The sequence below is a fragment of the Melanotaenia boesemani genome, chromosome 19, assembly GCF_017639745.1.
Source record: "Melanotaenia boesemani isolate fMelBoe1 chromosome 19, fMelBoe1.pri, whole genome shotgun sequence".
Classification (NCBI taxonomy): Eukaryota; Metazoa; Chordata; class Actinopteri; order Atheriniformes; family Melanotaeniidae; genus Melanotaenia; species Melanotaenia boesemani.
This window is the reverse complement of record NC_055700.1, coordinates 26,980,226-27,003,024: the sequence shown is the minus strand read 5'-3', so window position 1 is coordinate 27,003,024 and position 22,799 is coordinate 26,980,226. Positions and strand designations below refer to the sequence as shown.

At 37.1% G+C, this 22,799-nt stretch overlaps 1 protein-coding gene across 1 annotated transcript in view; it reads left to right on the top strand.

The window, feature by feature from the left end:
* The window catches only part of onecut2 (one cut homeobox 2), a 39,212-nt gene extending 16,918 nt beyond the window's left edge, over positions 1-22,294 (top strand). The window contains exon 2 of the mRNA XM_041970952.1: positions 21,988-22,294. Coding sequence (XP_041826886.1) covers positions 21,988-22,277 — 290 coding nt within the window. The 3' untranslated portion in view covers positions 22,278-22,294. The remainder of the gene's footprint in view (positions 1-21,987) is intronic.
* The last annotated feature ends 505 nt before the right edge of the window (positions 22,295-22,799 follow it).

The following is a 22,799-nucleotide window of genomic DNA, read 5'->3' as shown; positions in this document are numbered from 1 at the left end:
TTGGAGGGGTTGGAACAGAAGGAGTGAGGTGAAAACATCTAAAATGTTGGAAAACCCCTCCCATGAAAAGTGTATTACAAACAAACATATTTGCTGTATTGCAGTCCTGATACCAACCTGCCCCCTGCAACCACTAGCCATATGAGGATCAGCAAGCAAAGAGTGCAGCGTTTATTTGTTTTCCTAACACGAGTGTCCCTAATGATCACTTCCACATCAGCTTTGAACAGCCAGACCTGGGTTTAAACCTGCACTTTGGCAGGTTTAAAACCCTAGCTACGGCTTTTAGCATCCTGTTTCTTCTCTGAGATCTCTCCAGCCACTAAAAGTCAGTCCAATGTTGACTCTTGTCTTGTTTCCTGCCCTGTCACTTTTTATCCGATAATGTCCATTTGTTTTCCTAGGGCCTAATGAAAGCAATTTTTTCCAGATTCTGTTTTTTTTTTTTTTGTTTTGTTTTGTTTTTTTGTTTGTTTGTTTGTTTGTTTGTTTGTTTTTTTTGCCACAAATTCCACGTTTTCCACTTTTCCCCCAAATTTTTTGTTATGTGACCTAATGTTTTTGTGTCAAATCAGCTTGGTGTATGAAATTTTAACAACTGAATAGTAAAATATTCAAACTATCATATTTATTTTAAGATATTTTTAGCTTTATTGGAGAGTTGCTTGACAGGACTGGGTCAGAGAAACGGAGTGACCAGCAGCAAAGCACTCGGGGGGCCAGGATTCAAACCTGCGCCAACCGCATTGAGCTTGGATATAAGTCGGGTTCTCTACCATCCATAAACATTAGCTTGTTTTTTGCTTCCTTTTCTTTCTTTCATTCTTTCTTTATTTTTTTTATTGCATGGCAGGTACTTCTATGAGTAGTTTCATCAACAACAACAGATTTTTTTTTCATGAATCTTCTCCAGAGCAGCCTCCAGGTTCAGCTCAAACACGAGCTGAGTTTGATGGAGGCTGCTCGTGTTTCCTGCTGATGCTCCTCCTTGTTTACCAACCAGCATATTCTCAGCCTGATGCTTCGCCAGAAACAGATGCAATTTTTTTTTCTTTCTATTTTAGGGGCGAGGCTGTAGAGGTCAAATATGTAGTCTTTCCAGCTCTCATCTAGCTTTTCTTGTTCTTGTTGGGAATGCTGTTTATTTTTCAGTGTTGAAGCTTTTCTTTCTTTTTATCAGTTTTTACTAAACAGCATTGTTGGTTTTCATAAAAATGCAGTCACATAATGTTCTTTACAACATATTTTAGGATGCACTGTCCCTGTAAACTGGGAGCAGGTTGGAGCTAATTAGCTAAAATAACCATCCAAGCTAACTGGCTAAGTGCTAGCTAGCTGTGTTAGCTGTGTCTGCAGTCTGTGCTGATTTGTTTTCCTCTCTTCTACACATCTAAATTGTTTCTTCTCTTCATTCTAATGTAAATATTTTTTATCTCACCAACACATTTTATGTTTTGTTTTTTGGTTTTGATGTGTGCAGATAAAACCCCAAATCAAACCTAAATTTACCAAAAAAGAAAACAGGTTTGAAGGCCAGATTGTTCTTGTTTTTCTCCTGTGCTCACCTCCTCCAGATTTGGTGGTAAAAGCATTAAAAGCAGCTAGTTTGATGTGTATCAGACAGATGGGTTTGAGGGGAATCCTCCTCTATTTGATTGGCTCACATAACTGGATTCATTAAGCTGAATCTGTCTGTTATTGGATTATGTTTCATATTGGATGGATGGGATCCAATCATAGATATTACAGCCTTTAATGGAGACAGGTTTAGCAGGAGAGTGCTCAGGAGTGTGCAGGAGAGAAAAAACAGAAAACTAATTGTAAGAGAGGAAAATATAGATAGAAATAATTGATTTAAGGGAATAAAGCAGTTTAATTAAGAAACAAATTAACCAATAAATGTATGATTAGCTGTGATTCTAATCATGTTTATGAAAAACTAAACAAAATTAAGAATAAGAAATTAAATTCACAACCTACAGAATATTTTCTTTTCTAAGCTGCTTTACGTGTTAAAGCAGGAAACATGACTAACTCATATTGTTTGGAGAAAAACATGGTGTTGAGCTGTTTGTCAGGATGTCCGTTAAAAGCTGAAAAACCTCCTTTTGATCAGTTAGAGATTACAATACAGTCCGTCGATCAGAGACAACAGATTCTTCTGTGTGCAGCGTTCAGCTCGTCCTGCATGCTTTCAAAATATACAGCGGATATAAAAAGGTACTAAGAGGCCGGTTAACTTGTCATGTGTTAGTTTGTGTGTTTGGATGTGTGCAATGTCCAAACTGAGCTTCCCTCTGACTTATCATCACTGTCAACATTCAGCAGGTTAAATATTAGAAAATGTTTTCCCTGAACTTTGATTTCTTTTCCACTTTTGTTAATGTTCTATATATTTGAGTACTTAAGGCTTAATTTTACATAATCGTGCCCATGATGTTGCAATTATTTGTGGGTTATTATGAATAAAAAAGTGCTAGAGTCCAGTTTTTTGATCAGTGGGGTCTGACACAATATTGTTGGATCCTGTGGTTTTTGTCTGTTGCAGGGTGGGTGTCTCGTGGATTGGGCTCAATCTGCAACAATAATCAGGCGAGTGCTACCTGTCAAAGTACTGTTTACTTGATTGCAATGGTCTCCTAACAGAACACTGGGTTGTAATGAGATGATCAATATTATTCGTGTCAATTGTTGGTGTTATTATTGGCTGTGGTTGATTGATGCAAAGAATTCAGACTGGTCTGGTGGTAAATGGTGAAATATTACAAAATTAAAATAGATTTTCATCATGTAGGAGCTCATTCTCTCTCTTATTTTAATTCATTACTGCAGCAGGTTTATGGAGTACTCCTTTCTCCACAAAACGAAGTGGAGCTTGATACCTCTTATTATATTATCTTGTTTTCTACAATGACAATAAGCAGTGAATAGAAGAGCCTATTATACAGCCTGATGAAGTCCCGTAGATTCATAAAGCTAATCCAGAAGATTTCCATGTGTAAACTAAACTAAATGGCTATGAAAGTCAGCTGTGAAAAAAAGAAAAGAACACATTAGAAATGATGGAAGTGTATTACGATATGATACGACTTAATCAGAAATATGTCTAAAAATTGTTTTGCATCACACCGGTAATGTTTGCATCACCACCTCCCACCTTATTAGGTGAGAAGTTTATCGCAATAGTTTAAAACATAAAAGATGATCATTTATGAATGTTTTCATCTTGGAATGAGGAAACGGTGTGCAGACAGCAGATCAGAAATCACTTAAGTGAGCAGGAAGAAAATGTAAAACGACAAGCTGCTTTGTTTTAGTTAACTCGTTTATTAACAGCATGCAGACAATCACGTGACCTTCTCCCGTGAACCCTTGTGTACGTTCACGATGCGCGCCATCAAAGCTGCTCTATTAACAAGCCTCCTACATACATTCTTGACTAAAACTGGCAAAATTTTTCTCTTTGATAAGAATATTTATTTAATATTTATCTCCAGAAACTGTATTGTGCCCCAATATTTCTAGGTCGTAACAATAAGTCTGTTTCACATTCTAACAATAGAAATGTCACGTTATGATGTGATAAGTTTGATGTTAATACAATAACTGTGTTACTTTATAATGTGACACATTTTCCTGATTTTAAATAAACTTATTAAGTTATAAAGTAATATGTTTGAGATTTCTACAATAAAACTGTGCATACCCAAAATTAAATTAGTAAAACTCCGCAAGCACAAAGTCTAGTTGAATATTTTTTTTAAGTCATAGTTGAGATTCGTTTAGATGTGTAAATATTAGTATATGTGTTACTGGGGAAGAATAAAAGAAGATGGCACAAAGCACAAATGAAAAAAAAAAAAAGTTTCAGGCTTGCCTAAAAAGACCAAACACTTTCAGGATGAATGTGAATATCTCTTTGGAACGATGCAGCTGTAGCTCTAAATCAGATCATAGCACAATATGTAAACATGATCTCTGCTAAGGCCAACTTTGATAAAAAGAAGCAGAATGAAATTAGACAGCTTTTAGTGCAGACATTTTCAATGAGGTCTCAAAAGTGGCCATTTTGGCAAAGTTTAGTACCGTCTGTTCTCAATGCCCGCAATTACGAGACGTCAGGTTTTAAAAGGTTTAATGAAAAGCAGTCTGTTGTTTTACAAAAAAAAGGAGTAGCACCTTCTGTACAGTTCGGATCGATGCTGTTACATCTTTGAACATTGAATTGACATCATTGCGGATCTGTGTATTATTACACTGAGAGTAAGAACAACACAAGCACGAATTTAAACAAGATGGGACATCATCATTAATTGTTCCTCAGCTGGACCCAGGTGCTGCCACGTAGTGCTAGAAGCAGTGTTTTTTCCCCTCTCTATAATAGTCCTGTGTTTAAATACAAGATCACGATTTCATCACACATCATCTTGGGTGTAAGTGGACGGAGCTTATTCAGTGCTTAGTTGAGCCAAAGAGCTGGAAAAATCTTTTTAACTTATTCTGTTGAGTAGAAGAGTTAAGCTAGCAGTGGAAATACTCCTTCAACAGCTGAGTCTTTAGCTTGCTCTTAAAAGTGGATAAAGGACTCTGCGGATCGGACAGAGTTCGGTAGATCGTTCCACTACCGGGTAACAACAGAGGAGAAGAGTCTAGCTTCTGGTTTTGCTCCACGTTGTGGTGGGAGCAGTGTGGGAGAGTGTATGTCTGGATTAAGGAGTGGAGGTAGACCGGAGCCGTTCGGATTATTGTTTTGGAAGCCAGAAGCAGAGCTTTGAATTTATTTATTTACAGAAACACCATTACTAGCCATTAAACTCATAAACAAAAGAGAATATATTGATCAGTTTTACCTTGCTAGATGTTCACACATTGTGTTTGTTTATTGGCTGCTTTCATTTTATTCGCATCTGTTATTATTTCTATTGTTATTTATTATTACAATCTAAATTTTGGGAGGTTTGAAGAGAAACTGAGCTAAATGATACAAAATACAGAAAAAAGGAGGATAACAGAAGACTGAGGGACAAAGCAAGAGGGATGACATCAAACTCCTCTGAGGCCATTTCCTCATCAGCTTGGTGACATCACTGAGCCACCAGTGGCTGTGATTGGTCAACCCGTTTGTCCTGGTAAACAAGTTGAGATACATTACTGTGTGCATGTGTGTGCATGTTTTTAAGTGTGTGTAAGCAGGCAGAGAGACCTTTGTCCGGTGATGTCACTACAGACCGTGTGGACATAAAGATTAGATGCTGATAAACCATCTCTCTGCCTACACACACACTGATTCAGTGATTACACTCAGTCTCTGAGTCCTTCTTTGTTCCTCAGTACACCAGTCATATACAGAGAGATTTACACTTTCTGTCTCTATAGATTAATCCATTCAGTCTTACTTAAATTAGGAACACATATGAGCTTAAGACATTAAAACAACTGACCTAGATATGAAAACAGATTTAAGTAAATTAATTTGGACTAGTTATGATTTGATGGCACATGAAACTCAAGCACTGGTCACTGCTGAAGTGTTCTGCAGCCCATTATATCTGTCTTCAAGGATGAATGTGGTGTAATTGTGTTGTAATAGTGCTTTTGTTGGAGACTATTTTTAGCAGCAGATTAATCTGCATGTGCTTTAGCTGGAGTTGAAGGGATGTCTGGCGTCTGTATTTTGAAGGATTAATGATTAGATGGTTGTGGTCTTTTTGTAGAAAAGTGTAGCTCATCATCCTAATCTTAAAGTTAAAGATGAGTAAATGGATATGCAAACACTTTTTCATGCACGCTTCCATGCATACAGATTTTCATGGTTGATTGAGTAACCAATCAGTAAATATTTGATTAAAGAATTGATCAATTATCCAACTTAACAAGGAATAAGCCCACAGTTCTATTCATGGCTCTGCGTGTGATGTTCTTCACCCTCTTGGGCACTCATTGAAATATTTGGGAATTTAAATTGTTAAAGGTGTGTTATTTTAATTTTGGAGGATATTACAAGAACTTTTTCTAAAATACCTAAAAGTATACAGATGTAAATGGTGTAGTACCAGTACTACCAGTTTTCTCAAATCTTTATGTTGAGCGATAAATGGGGAGAACATGCAAACATCACATAGATATGCGGCTGTTCGAACCCCAGTGGCCTTCTTGTGGTGAGGTCAGTGAAATTAAAGAAGTGAAATCAAATTAAATTAAATTATTAATTATTAATAATATAGTTATTTTATTATGATACTGTATCTATAAGTGAATAATAATAATTTATCATTAAATATAAATTATGATGTAATTAAATATATTATAATTGTTATATTACATTTTTTATTCTATTTTTAATTATTTTTTTAATGTTTTTTTTTTTTTTTTTTTTGGTTCTCTGAGATTTATATAGTGATTTTTGAAATCGACTAGTCAGGCCTTTCTTTTTTTTTTTTTAACTAAACTTTATTTAAACCACAAATAGGAACAGAAAATACAGCGACAGCAAATGAACAAGATTGAGGACAATAATGACAAAACAAACAAGCTCATATTTCAAAGTTAATCAGCATTCAATTTAATTCATAAAACAAACAAGGACATGAGAGGATACAAATGAAATTGATAGTAATGGGTAAGGCACATATTTTGAAGAGGAGTCAATCAGTGCTATTAAAAATATTTTCATAAAAATGAAGAAACCTGGTATTTTTCTTATCGTTTGTAATGAGTTTAGGAGATTAGAAAAGTGAGTTTACTTCTATCTGGAATAAGGTAAATAGTGGTTGTTGTTTTAGGTATATTTGTTTATGAATTAAGTATTTTACATGTAAAATGAAAAACCACATCTTCAAGAGGTTTATTAATGGAGTTTTCATAGGAAAAAATCATATCCATTAGTTTAAATGAGTAAATTAGATTCAGGTGTTCAAAAGGGAGATTTCTGAGAAGAGTTAAGGAAACTTTGGTCTCTCACATTCAAAAAATAAATGTGTTAGAGATTCATCTTCTGTCTCACAAAAGGAGCATTTATTATCTATATTCATATATTTAGAGATCACAGCATTAACTGGGTAAATGTTAGGAAGGCTCTTAAAATGAATTTCTTTTGTCTTGTTGGGAATGCAGTATTTACCAAGCAGAAGCCAGGATTTCTCCCAGTTGACATCTTGAACATGAGATCTCCAGAAAAGATTACTACATGGAGTGGTTCTTGTTTTTATCTGAGATGTCTGGCGAATATGTTTGTTATTACAGCTTCTATCTGACAAGTAATTTAGACTGCATAACTATATGAGATCCAAAGGATAAATGATTTTTAATGAGAAGAATCAACCGAGGAGGAATAGCTTTCATTGGGACATTAAAATCTTTAGGAGTTACAGGAAAAACCTTAACATGCAAGAAACTGTTCATAGGTCAACATATTGCCAGTTACATCAACTTGTGATATGACATTAGAGATACCGTGGTCCAACCAATATTGGAAGAACAGGGATCTATTTTTCACAGTTATTTCCAAATTGTTCCAAATGATCATCTTGTGGGGCGAAAAGTTGTTAGAGATGATCAGGCCTTTCACATTAGATTAGTCATGACATCAAGACGTCACGTCACTTGACTTCACTTTACCCAGCAGTGGTGAAACAGACACGGACACTGCTGTAACTAGAAGAGCTGTGTGGTGTTTATTACTAAAGCTTGTAGCAAAATATTCACCACTAAACAGGAAGTTTCTGACAGCTAACTTTCTCTGCTAGGACATCCTCCCGCTCTGACTCAGACCTCTGCTGTGCATCTCTAGCTCGACCTTAAAGGGCCCACGCTGTTCTTTCAACACAGCGCTGGACACGAGGTGTGAACAATGTACTGTTGGAATCCTACTACTCTAGAAACCCTGAGATGGGACTACATGAAGAGAATGTTGAAAATATGGATACTACACTGACATCGAAACAACTTGTAACTCATTGTTCCAACATCCACAAACAGCAAGTGCTATCACAGTTAGAGATTGAGGAGATACAACACACTAATGCTACAGCAAGGGGAAGCCAGGACGTCAGGTCAGAAGGGGGAGTTAACATCAACTCCCCCCAGAGACTGGGTACTAAGCCCCAATGATGAATGAGATGAATGAGAGAGCAACTAACCTGAATATCAAGAATGCGTGAAGTACTACCAGAAAGTCTTCTAGCTCAGTGGTTCCCAACCTGGGGTCTGGGACCCCCCAAGGGGGTTCTCCAAAGAGTACAGGGGGTCCCAGAGGCTTTAACATTTCAGAGACATTGTGATTAATGTCTACAAATTGTCCTTATTGTAAGAAAATAAAAAAAAGTAAGGCTATATGTTGTTCATTTAACTTTAGTTTTATGGAAGAACAGGACTCTACCAGAATACATTATTTATGGTGAGAATCTCACTTTTGAAAGCATAAAACCAAGCATGTTTTCAGCTCCAGGTGGGGCAGGGTGTCCATGACTTTTTAGTATTTGCATGACGGGGGTCCTCAAGGAAGATGGGTTGGTAACCACTGTTCTAGCTGATGTGAATGCAGCAATAAGAACCACACTGTGACCATCACTGAAACCAATGAGTGGATATACAGTACAGCAACAGTGATCCTGGAGATGCTTGGCCAACATAACATCAATATGAATGGCAAGAAGGAGGCACTATGGAAGAGGAGGTTGGAAGCCAAAATCTAGGCAGCTCGGAGGGACGTTAGTCAACTGTCAGAACTTCAGAAGAGTACAACAAAAGGGGTACCCAAGAGGTACAGCCAGAGGGTTCCTCCCCAAATCCAGTGTCCAGAGGCTATACACTAAGCACAAAGAGGGAGGGCAAGGACTAGTGATCATCAGGGCCACTATCCAAGATGAAACATCCAAACATCAGGAAGATGGCCACAAGGGATGAAGCTCTGAGTGAACGCCTTACCCCTCTTTTACACTGGATGTGTGTGCGCCACTTTATGGCTGCGCCATGGCCTCCTAGGAACAGCTAAGATACTGCTTAGGGCCCTGAAGCTCCCAGGATTCTGGCAGAGGACCCAAGCTAGAGATGAACAGCCACCCAGCCTACCCAGGGGGGATGGGAGTTTGGGTGAGAGCTTTGCCTTTTGGCTCAGCACCTTCTTCACCCCAACAGACCGATGCAGAGTCTGCATCACTGCTACATATATATATATATATATATATACATATATATTTATATTTTTGTGTGTAATTTATTTAAATTACTAAGTGCTGCCTCATTTTCAACTGGTTTACTTTATTTTCATGTTGATAAAGAAGAAATCAGAGTAAATAAATTCTCACAGATTCATCTGTGCTCTCTATTAAAACTGAAAAACAGAAGCAGAGGGTAGCTTTAGTCTGTTGCTCCATTTCCATTTATCTTCTCAGATCGGAAGGAGGAAAGCATCCTGGTGCATTAAGCATGACCACACACATACACATACATACACACTAACAGAGAGGGTAATACACTGATTGCTAAGTGCTACAATCCTGTGTGTCTGAGTGCTGAGATATGATGCATCAAGTGTGTTTGCAGGCTGCCATGCTGGGCTTTATCATCACTATGTGTAGCACGCTGCAGTACAGAAGGAATCTTCACTATTAAACTGATGCTATTCCAGAAATGAACTTTTTAAAACACATTTAACAAGTGCACATGAACTTGTAGTGATTGTAAAGTAACACAGCCTGTTCATATGCACTTTGTTAATTTTATTGATAAGTATCTGCAGATATGAACTGCCAGATACAGACCGACAACATGAAAAAAGGTCATGCAGAAGGCATATTGACTTGCCACAGTTCATCAAGTTGAACTAACAACATCAATCTCTGGATCAAATAGACATTATGGTTACTTACATCACTTTTCTTTTTTTTTTTTTGCTATTTTCTTCAATTCAGCCTGATTCATTCCAAGCTTTGACTAACACCATCATGCACTACATGTTAAAAATGGCTGACACTGTCATTTAGAAATCAGATTTATTTTGATATTAGTGGTGCAAAAAACTGCTCCTGACAAGTTTAGGCCTGACTGCCTGATTTTTTAAAGATCTCACATTAAAACTCATGACATAATGGTGTTACACATTGAAATTTGACAGCGCAGTGGACCACTCTCATTTCTGCAGATAGAATTAAATGACAGTTAACAGCCATGATTATTGGGGTGGGGGATTTGACATCATGGCGATATCATCCACATTAACAAGCTGATTAATGACCAAATCCAAACATTGTTCAGCCCAGCCGCCTCAAGACGGAGAGCTGGAGCATCCAAATGTGGCGCCACACACAAGCAGTGAAGTGTATGTTGAAGGGCGACTTTATTACTTACCCTGCACTTATATGCCCTTTATGTAATGGATACCAAGGCTTAAGTGGTTATGGTGCAATAAAAAAGAGAGAATAGAAGAGACAGTGGGAATTTGAAAGGAGGGAGGCAGAAAGGTAGGAGGAAAAAGACAATGAAGGAGGAAGAAGAAGAGAGATGGAGGAAAGACAATGCAGAAGGGAGAGATAATAAAGACAAAAGAAGAAACATGAAGGAGAAAATGGGGAGGAGATAATGGATGAGACAAAATGAACAAAAGAGAAACTGAAAAAATAAAAATGTAGGAAAAAGCTGTAAAAACTTTAAGAAAGGGGACGTCATGACAAAGTGTGAGAAACAGAGTGAGATATATTAAAGCTGGTAGATGCAGAGGAGATGGAGCTCTCCAGTTGATGGCAAGCCTTTGTGTGAGAAACCCATTTTTTCTTGCAGAAGGAAGCGTGTCTGCATCTGTCCTCACACACATCTGTGGTTTTCTATTCAGCTGTATTGATCTCCAAATTCTCTGTCTGTCTCTTTTTCATCTCTCACACTGCCTTCATTTCTCAATCCTCACCACTTCGTCTGAGTCGCCCTCTTTTACCGCCGTCTGTATCTCCACATCACACACTCACATGGAGGGAAATGGTGAAAAACAGATAAGCTAGCTTTGTAGTGCAGAATTAGCCACTACCTATTTTCTGGTTTCTGCCATGGAGACACAAACAACCCACTTACCTTTGAGTTGTCTGGATTTGTACCACCAAGGCTACTAGGTGATATGGCCATATTAAAAAGTACAATATGAATGATGTGGTCAACAGCTTTATTAATGTTTTTGTAAATTTTGGACCAAACCTGGCAGGAAAAATTCTGATCTGTTGTTATCTGAGGATTGGAATGAAAACTTTATAACCAGAAATCCCAGTTCAATGTTCCTCACAGCAGTGAAAGAAAAAGAAATAACAGATATTGTAAACAACTGTAAATATAAACTGATTCAAATTAAATTGATATGAAAGTTGTAAACAAAAGGGGATTTCAGACCCACTAACATACATCTGTAACTTATCTTTCCAGACTGGTACATTTCCTAACAAAATAAGAATAGCTAAAGTTGTACCACTGTATAAAACGGGGGGATAGACACCACTTCACAAATTACAGGTCGGATCTTTACCGGATCACCACTGACATGAAAAGACTGAAAATGTGGTTTGACAGAAGAAAATCATCATTAAACATAATTAAAACTAAAATTGTTCTTCGGCAATTGCAATAAGAATAGAAAATTACAGAACCATATAGATGGAGTGGACATTGAAAGATATGAAAACAAGTTTCTTGGGGTAATAATAGATGATAAACTAAACTGGAAGTCTCATATCAAACGTGTACAAAGCAAACTGTCAAGGAGCAAAGCAAAACACATTCTGGACCACAAACCCCTCCACATTCTCTACTGCACACTGATTTTACCACATTTACATTACTGTGCAGAGGTTTGGGGCAAAACTTACAAATGTACAATACAATCACTATCCATGCTGCAGAAAAGAGCCATAAGAATACTTCATAATACAGAGATCACACAAATTCACTTTTCTTTAAATCAAAAACATTAAAATTCAAACAACACAAATCATGTACAAAACAACACACAGTCTACTTCCTGGAAAAATTTCTACTTTTTGTAAATATACATAATATAAATATGTATATTTGGAGAGACTGAATTGAGTAGTGGAGAAGGGGTGGGGTTAAATGAGATTATGCTTCATTCTACTCCTTTTCAGACATGTTGAGTTCATTTTATTATTTTTTATTTTTGTTCATATCATTATTTTATTCTTTTTGTTCTATTTTGACTATAATCATTTGTTTTCTTACATGTTCGAAATAAACCAATGAAAATACATTTATCGGATTTCATTGTTTTGTTTGCTAGCCAAATGTATCAAATCGAAATGCTGATTTTTTTATTATCTATCTCATATAAAGATTATACCAACATATCTGTGGTTGTGGGTTTATGCATCATTTTTTGGTGCATATTTGCAGAAATATTTAGCATGAATTCTTGTTAGAAGCAGAAAGAAATGCTAACGATGTAATTTGCATGTTTGTTTTTTTTATGGTGGTTTTTTCTATTTTTTTCCATGCATGACTTTGGTGTTTGTCACATTTTCTACTGATTGAGAGAAGAATTACTGCAGTAGATTAACTAAGAATAGTAAAGAGGAAAATGTCCACCATATCTGGGATCTAGAGTCCTGAATCTGTCTTTGTCCACAGAACTAATCAGAATCAGGTCTTTGGCTGTTGTGATGATATTGGTGATGATACCCACCGTTTGCTTTTTCTTGTCATAGGCGGTTCCTCTAGAAAATACACCTATAACACCTGACTTGAGCATCCTCCGGTTTTTTTCAGTTTTACCTGAAGATGTGGAGGATGCTGATCTTAGTGTTAGACATTGTTGCTTCTCTAAAGCATGTTTAAATCCAAGCTTGTGCAGCAAACTGCTTGTGGTGCCACCTCCAGCAACAACTTTAGCTTTACAGCATTTGCAGTAATTAGTTGTTTGGTCCACGTCCGACCTTTTAAAACTCCAGACAGATACGTCATCATGTTCAACTTCAGCGTCTGCTGCAACTTCACTTTCTAAACTTTCTTCGTCCATTTTCACCCCTCAGGGTCTCCAGTAACACAGCTGCTCTGCTGCATGTTTAGTGGTGCAGCAGTGGAAAAGATCCCCCCTCAAACAGTTTCTTGCTGCACCATGTTCCAAATATTTCAGTTTATTTAGGCTAAACTGGTGTTTTGTTATCAGATGACTCATGTCATAACTAAAATAAAACACAGTTTCCAGTATGAACCAGTATATCACCAGCACTATTTTATATTTAGTCTTTTTTCATCCATTTTACAAGCCAAGCTGAACGATTGATTTTTGGACAATCACCCGACTCAAAATGGTGGTGACCTCTGAGTTAATGTGGCTGAACACGACCTATTCTTACAGCTAAATGTGAAAAAGTCACAACAACTTAATCTACTTATTCAAGGCTTGCTTTTTAACACGTTACAAACTAATTAGTTAAGATTACGCATTTAAAATGGCATGGTTAAGGTTAGAGAACATTGTGGTTTGTATAAAACAGATTAATGAGCATGGCCTCAAAATTTCCTTTTTCCTGGAGACTCCCCATCCTTTTAAAGTTCGAAGTTTTTGTTTGTTTTTTGGGCTGTTTCATGTTTTACTCGTAGTCTGGGCTGGAAGTCTCCTGGACAGTAGACATTTGTGTTTTTCAGGAAGTAGGTGTTATAGATGACATGGTGGCACTGAAAAAATGTTTTAGGCTTAAAACTGGTTAACTAGTTGCAGAATCTCACATTTAAACAGGAGCTGTAGACAAGAAATAAAAAAAGGTGAGTTAATTTGTTGTTTGCCAGGTTTAGCAGGCGGTTATTATGTATTCAAGCCCATAGATCTGAGCTGCTTGAGATAAATTTACCTTTATGTTGTAACAGCAACATCTATTTCTTCTTATTTGACTGTGGGAGTCGGTGTCCATCAGTAACAGGACTCCTGTTTGGCATTGTGGAGACTGAGGCCGCCACAGAGAAGCTCCCAGGCTGTAATCCATCTTTGTGGGGAAGATGAAAACAGTCTGTAATGACTGTACTGAGCTCCTCTTTCTATCTGTAAGATGAAACCAGAACTAGCTGGCTAACTCACTTCCTCTGCTTCAACTTTTACTCCTAATAATAAATTCCTGCATCAAATGTTAAAAATGCAAAATGCTTTACAGAAAAATTGAGAGGAAAAAAAAACATTAATATAATTTTTTTCTATTATATTCCTAAAAAAACTAAACAAAATGAAAAATTGTTTCAGTCAGTTTTTCTCCCCTTTAATAACAAAATTAATTGTTTTTATATATCTTTGGAAAACCTGATTACTTACCTTTATGTTGAGGTATAACTTGTAAAGATCATACACGTTGCCAAGGTGACTGCTCAGGCTTTCCTGTGATATACAATACAACAACCACTGGTATTATTAAAGGGGAGAAAGAATTTACCCAATATAACATTTAGTAATTTATTTAATTTTATTTATTTAGTTAGTTCATTTTGGGATCACGTGTACTGTAATATATACTCATATTGTTTGAGTAGCCTTACGAATTGTTGTGTCTTTCTAAACCAAGTGCAGTGGCAGAAAAACTGGGTCTAACAAAGCTCCCTGAGGAATACCACATATTGAGTCAAATTTATCGAAGTAGTGAAATATTAACTGGTTAACGGTCTGGGATTTTCCTCTTTTCTGTTAAAAATTATTTATTACAAACAAAGATGAAAGAAGCTCATTGACAGAAAATTTATCTCCTTTCTTTGCTCTGCTTCATCCCTGTCAGTTCTCATACTCTCCAAGTTTCTTTTTATTTTAAGCGTTTTCGGGTGTTTGGGTGGGATCTCCCCACCGCCGGTCCTTCTTCTTCCTTCTGTTTTGCTGTTCATCCTTTCCACTCCACCTCTGTTTCTCTGCCTTGAACTCCCTACTCTCCCTGTCTATTCTCTGTGGTCCTTTGAATGCCGCTTCAATAAAACATCACCTTGATGTTTCTATCGACAGTTAGCGGCCCTTGAGTCTTACAACCTCTGTATGATACAATGACGAGTTTGGTGAGTATTGCCAGCTCTTAAGACTCAATACTTGACTTCTTTTCAAGTGTGCAGATAAAAGGTTTTAAGGCAAGTAATGGCCCTCAGCAGGTCATATTGGAAAACTTAACAATTGGTCAGGTGTTTGTGATGTGATCAACTGATGGTGTTTTTAAGCTGCTTAACAAACATAATGGAAAAATATTAATGAAGGACACTTGGATGATGAAAATCACATCTCATACATCTTTATGGTTATGAACATGATAGCTGATCTTTGTGATGATGATCAAGACCATGACGATAGTTATAATCATAGATAGTGACTGTGATGATGATTGTGGTGATGATTGCCTTTGCAGATAATGATAGTGGTAACACTTGAGGATTATTTGGAATGTAATAGAGACTGAGGTCTTTTGGTTGTAATTGTAAAGGTTTTTACTGGTGAGGAGGTTGATGGACGATATAAGTGATGATGAACTGTAAGGACAACATGAAAGACCAGACTTTTCTGGAGGAAGCAACATGGGGTTCAGGGTTATCCCAAAGAGGTGAACAGGGGAAGCTAAATATTACTAAATATGCAATGTACCTTACATATGCAGACATTTAAACGTTTCTTAATTACATCTATACAGTGTTTCCTACTCTTGTGAAGGGGGCTGGTATTCTACATCATATATTTTTCCCAAACCCTAACAAAAATGTTTAAATATTGTCTAGGTATTATATTTCCTAACTTGAATTATATAGTTTTACCCCTTCAGCTTAATCAGGTGTATCATTTCTTAACAATAATCAGGTATTATATTTAGCAAATGCCAACTTAGTTTCTGTGGCACATAAAACCAAACCAGAGAGAGAAAAGTACAGCGAAACAATATTACTAGTACAGTCTCTCACCTTCCTCCTGACCTGCATGGACTTGAATTGCGCGTCAACTTATGTATAATCAAATGCCTCAAGTGGTTTTGCTGCTGTCATGAGGCGACTTTTCATGGCTGTTTTGATGTTGTTCTGGAGGTTGGATCTGTGCTGTGCTGCTACACTGGAGACAGTGGAATTACAAGCGCCACTTCAGCCAGAGTTTTGAAATCAGGAAACATTTCCAAAAGTCAAGTGATCAGAAGTCGGCAACACTCTCAGAATGAGGAGTTTCCTGATCCCGCAAGCACTCGCTTCAGTGGAAGGTCATTTTTCCATGTGAAGCCAGTGAGGTCATGCATCAAGAGATAATAGTTAACTCACTCACTACCAAGTGATCAGGTGTGTGAATAGCAATCTGTCAAAATGACAGATGTCCTTCAGATTTTTCCATCACTGGTAACGCAAACTCTGGTTCACACCCACATGAGACTGAAGGACTTGATGTCCTTTAACCATATAATTGACCGAAGGTCAAGCTTATCCGAGCTCCTATGGTCAATCTTGTGTTGGGACCAGTTCTAGGAGGGGATTTGCATTGGCATCCTTCAAGGCCTTGTCCATCACTGTCAAGATGAATTCTTGGTTCTGCTTCAGGATATTAAACTTGCCTTTGTCTTGCAAGGTGTTTTTGTTTTTAATGCTTACACGGGCCATATGATCTGGAGATAGGGTTTTCAGATTTTACATGACAATCGCCAGACAATGGTTGAGCAACTGGAGATTGTACTCAACCTGGTATTCCATGTCTAGGACCAGTCTGTCCACTGCAGTCACTTTCCTGGGAAGACACACAAGGTCTAGGAAGTAGCCTCCATCGAGCATCCCCAGGGTCCCACAGAGGGAAGCCTGGACAGCCTTGATACCATCGGATGACATTTTTGTGGACACTGTGTTTCTTCACCAGGGGCCAGTAATTGTGAAAATAGATCAGCATTTTGGTATGGTAGGCTTAGCTGTATCCCATTTGTACATTTAAGCTGTAGTACCAGCCCATCAAAATCATAGTTGGGAGACAATTGCATGCCAGTGGGATGACGGCAGTGTTGTCAGTCAAAAATTCCTCTGGTGACTGGCATGCCTTGTAAGTCTATGAGGACCCCTAAGTTGATCTCCACCACCTCAAGGAGATCCATCTTTTTTCCTAAAAGGTAAAAGACTTATTAACATAAAATGCTACATGCTAACGTTTAGCATTTAGCTAAATGGTAGCATTTAGTAAAAATTCAACCTACATCACCTGGAATAACCAACAACCATTGCAACTATTTTAAAGAACTTTAGTCATTTTACTGCTAGTGTCACTTGATGGTGTGACAAAATTTAGAAATAAATAATAAAAAATATATATATAATAAAAATAATATATATATATGATTTGTAGGTCATGACTCATTTTATTTAAGAACATATGAAAATGTTTACGGTGTTATTTTTGTGGAATAACATACCTCTTCTGCAACCTTTTCTCTGTGTCTTGCGCCTCTTTACAGGCTGAGGACCGCAGCTTTGATCACCAAAGGTATAGAGAGAGTTTCTGTGATGAACAAAGAGAATTTATTAAACAAATAGATGATAATAAAAGAGAAAACAAATAATAATTATAAACATTATACATTATAAACAGAAATACAATTACTACCTTTTGTACTGCTAGAACTGCTCGAGGCTCACTTTTATATGGACCGAATCCATGTTCTTCTTCTGGAGAAGAAATAAAACCACAAATTTAACTCTGTTCTGCTGTGTTTCAAGGAAAGGCAAATGGTAAATTGAATTAGGATAAATGAGATGTAGAAGCTTTAGTAGGTGAATTTTTTAATCTGCCTTCGCTGCAGACATATTTGGTACTACAAAAATACTTTGACCATGATCAGTAAACAGGATGAGGATGCTTTCATGAGGATTTCAGTTATTATTTAGTTACTGATGTGGACATAACACTGAGAATGACAATGTGATGGCGTTAAAATAAATGAGATACGTGACTGGGATAAAATAGGTGATGCAAGCAGCATGAATGTGGAATCACATTGAAAAAGAAGAAAAAAAAAGAAGCCAAGATACAGTCGGTATTTCCTGCTGATCTTATTTGCAGTTACAGACACAGTTAGCAGCACATTGATGTCTACAAGAGAGGCTGACAGAGACCATGAAAGGAAGAGGAACCCTGCCTTATTGATCCCATTGATTTTGTCCTTACCTTTAAAGAAAAAAACACCCATCCCCCATCTTTACTTACACCCCCTCCTTAAACTAAGCCCGTCTTGAATAATATAATTGTGTGTTTGATCCTCACTGTAACCCCGAGCAGAGGGGAGAAAACCCCGACGCAATCACTCAAGCATCACCTTTCTTCATTGACGGCAGATTTCAGGTTTGTGTGTGGGGGTGGGTGATTTTGATTGCTCGCTGTTTACACCTAGATGTGTCTGCACTTTTTAGTCTAAAAAAAAAAAAAAACACGTGTCTGGAGTGAACTGCTGCTGAGCTGTGATTCATCAAGCTAGAGTAAGCAAAAAACAGAGTCCTTTGTAATCTGAGCAAAAAAAAATCTTTACCTGATATAAACATCTATAGCAAATGTGTGGAAGAATCTGACCACTGAGCAAAATGATCATTTTTATAATAATTTACTAAATCTAACAGATAAATACACTGGGAAACCCATAAGCTCGTAAAGAAGCTGGAACATTTAAAAGCCTGAAATAAATGTTGGTGTTAAAACGAGCTGGGCACATTAGCTTTTTCTTTAGCTAGCTGTGATTAGCATGCCACTTTTCAATTATTTATTTTCAACAAAAACTACATATTTATGTGGGATAATAATGTTTTATTATGTGTTATAGCTACATGACAAATAGATTCTCTTCATTTCTAAAACATTTCTAAAATATTCCACATATTTCTGTGGAATAATAATTTAATATTATCAGTTAAAGAAATCCATTAAATAATCTGATTCTATCAATTCTGTTAATCAAAATACCTCTATTAAATTTAGGAGTTTAAAAAAAATGTGATAGAAACAGCAATTTCCAATCATTTATTTCCAACTAAAACCACAAATTTCTCTGGGATAATAATATTATCTGTTAAAGGAAAATCTCAACTGGTCAGGCACTGGTCAGTTCTAAAACATAAAGCCTAAATTTAAATTTTGGAGTGTTAAAAATGTGTTTTAAGATATGGAGAAAAGGTGGTGCATTAGCTGTAGCCAAGCTTTCCCTGCAGCTAGCTGGGATTAGCCAGAGTGTAGCTTTTGTTTAAATTAGCGTTGTTAGTAAAATGTGAAATACTCAGATACTGGTCAATTATAACTGAATATTTGATGAGTGTATGTTCGCTTAGAATATGCAGTAACAGCATAATAGTGAAGGCAAGTCATTTATTTATTGTTCCTAAAAGGAAACTTATAGATGGAAAACATTACATCAGGTGACAATAGAGCCTCCACTCATGTACACAAAACAGGACTCTACAATAAAAACGCCAAATAAACCACTAAAATAGAACAAAACCAGTACCTAAAATTTGACCCTGCAATAGAATTATAAAAAACAAATTATTTAAAAAGCTGTTGCGCGCGGGGAACAAAAGAGTCTTTGATTCTCCTCACCTGAGTGGCTCTTTATCTGCAGCTGTTATCTGTCAATACTATTTGAAAGGCTTTGTATTTAAACTGCTTTTCAGAAAGTTTGCTGAAGTTTGGAAACATTTACTTTTCATTACCAGCAGATGTAATATTGTTATGTTAATGAATAGGCCATTAATGCTTGTTTTCAACATTTATTTGTCCATTTAGACACAACTGAACCTGGAATAAATGTTTGAATTTTTGTGAGGAAAGACCAGTGGATGGAGGGGCTGTTAATAACGGTTAAAGCAGAGCACGCTTCAGTCTGTTCGCTCTGATATTGTTCAGCTGCATCCAAAGTCCAAGAATGTGTCTAGTTTAGACTTTGAATCGACAAACAACATACTATCAGCTTTTTGGGCTGAAGAATTTGTTGTACTTCAAATTTATATTTGCAAAAATAACAACAGGTTTAGTCTGAATTTACTGTATAATAATAATAATGATGAACAAAGTAAATAAGTGTATTTGTGAGGACATGTAATAATAATAAAAATAAACTCTTGATTTAATAGATTAGGAGGATTCTGTCTATATTCTTCTATGATGATGATATTATTATTTTTGTTTCATATTTATTTTGTTTTTTGTTTCTGTGTTTGTCTGAAGGTCAGTATGTTTTAAAGCAGATCTTAGTGTTTCTCCCAGAAACACACAGGCTGAAATAAAATTTTCAAAACCAGTGTGTGTTCATCTTATTCAGAGATCAACAGTGCCATCTGTCAGCAGCAATCTGCAATTAATAGCACAAGACTCCTGACAGCTGTGGACACTTTTCATGAATTTACCCTGAGAACAAAATGAAGAAGAATCTGTTCATACATGCCGAACAGCACAGTCACAAACACGCTTTACGTTTGATGTTTTGAAGTGGTTTCGGAGGAAATGGTGCATTTCTAGCAGTTTGTGTCATGTGACAAAGACGGACTGCAGTGAAACAAAAGCTGCAATCTGTCGCTGGCATCTGTCGTCAGGTCGCAAAATGCTGTGATAAGAAGCTGAGAGGAGGCAGGAGGAGGGATGTTGCTCTGTGAGTGTGTGTGTGTTTACAGCAAAGATAGTTTCCCCTTACATAACAGTTGTGTTACTGAATTGAGTCCTTAACCTGATTCGTATTGATCAGTTGGGCTCTGACTCGTGCATACTTAATTCAAGGAGGTAATCAAATCAAACACACCCAGACCTCCTCCTCTGCTTTCCTCTGTCCTGGCTGCATGTCACACAACAGCTGAAATATTTGAGAGGTTCATGTAGTTTCTTATGCATTTAATCTGTTTTAATTTTCAAGTAAATGTTACTGATTTTAATTAGCTCCTAAGTTGTTTAATAATAATTTATATTTTTCATTTCTTTCAGTGTTTGTTTTTCTTTTTTTTTTTATCAGGTAAACGCTCTGAAAATTTATTATTCTCTTACTTGACTTCAGTTATTTTGTGTTTCCAGGTCTTATTTCTTTCACAAACAATCAAATTTTGTTTCAGATTTCATTAACCGCTATCTCCGATGACAGCTAGCCCATGTTTTTGTACTTTCTTGATCTTATTGAGTCACAACTACAGTTTCTTCCTGATTATATCAACCTGGTTTCCAAAACATTCAATGATTCATTTTTTCTCTCCAAATGCTTTATAATTTGGAAAAAAAAAACATTGTAGGGGAAAAAAACAAACAAACAAACAAAAAAAAACAAAGCAAAATGTAGAAGCTTATGCAGCATTACCCAATGGTTCTATTTAGCAAAAGCTTTGGAAAACCGGAAATTCGGAAAACTTTTAGAAAAATATTTGGAATCTTTTACAACCATGTCTGGGCTTTTACACAGACATGGCTGTGGTTCTGGCTTCACCTCTGTTCTCAGTTCTCTCAGTTCCACTATTTTTTGGTTCTGAACCAACATTTTTTTTTGGTGTGAATGCATGGAGGGGTTCACCATTCACCTGGCTAGTGTGAAAGCTTTGGTAAAACATTTGGAAAACTATTTGCAACTTCTGCAATGGTAACCCAGTGGTTTTCCTTTTGTTAACTATTTGGAATAACCATTGGAAAAAAGTTGAACCTTTTGGAAATGGGTTAGGGTTAACCAATGGTTCCATTTGGTAAATCCTTTGGAAAAACTATTGGATAAATAATTTAAAACCTTTTGCAAAGATTAACCATTGGTTCTACTTGGTAAAAACCTTCGAAAGCCATTTAGGAAAACTATTGGAAAAAACATTTGGAAGATTAACCAATGGTTTTATATTCAGTAAAACATTTGTAAAAACTATTGGAATGTGGGAACTTGAATGTCATTCAGCAAGAGCACCTGAATTCATTAAATCCTCCTTCTATGTTTTGTTGGTCAAATGCAAACACTAAGACTTTGCTTGGTTTTCTTTTTCCCTTTAATTTCTGTCTCACCCTCCTCCATCCCTTCTTTTACTTCACAGCGTGCAAACGGAAGGAGCAGGACACGGCGAAGGACCGCAACAACACACCAAAGAAGTCGCGACTTGTCTTTACTGACTTGCAGCGGCGCACCCTGCTGGCCATCTTCAAGGAGAACAAGCGGCCATCCAAAGAGATGCAGCTCACCATCTCGCAACAGTTGGGGCTCGAACTCACCACCGTCAGCAACTTCTTCATGAACGCCCGCCGCCGGAGCCTGGACAAATGGACAGATGACGGAGCCAGCCCCGGCACCCAATCTTCGGCGTCCAGCACTTGTACCAAAGCGTGATAGGAGAGGGCGAGGATGGGAAGGGGAGGGAAGCTAGAGGGAGGGGAGGATGGTCTTTGGGTGGGCTGGGTGTATTGGGGGGTGGGGGTGGTTGAGGTTTTGTCCAGTTGAAGCGAGGCGGAAAACCAAACTTTTTACATTATTTTTGTTGTTTGTCTGTTTTATTTTCTTTGAGGGTGACAAACTGAGAGAGGGGCTGCTCACTGCCACGACTTGTTGTAGCCAAACCGCCTTTTGCAAATATATAAAAAATCCATAGAGATGCTGAAGGGTTAACTCCTCTTTAAAACAAAAAACCTGAGTGGTAGGGGAGAAACCTTTTGAATCGTAAACTTTCACTTCTGATGTCTCCTATCAGACAATAGGCTGATACACTAGCCCAAATACCAAAGACTAGAAGACTACGTCTGTTTTCTATTATGCAATATAAGCTAGGAAACAACCAAACAAGAAACCAAGGAAAGCTTTATGACTGCAGAATGTGATAGAAGCTCTGGGATAAACATTTTTTGAGGAAATTGT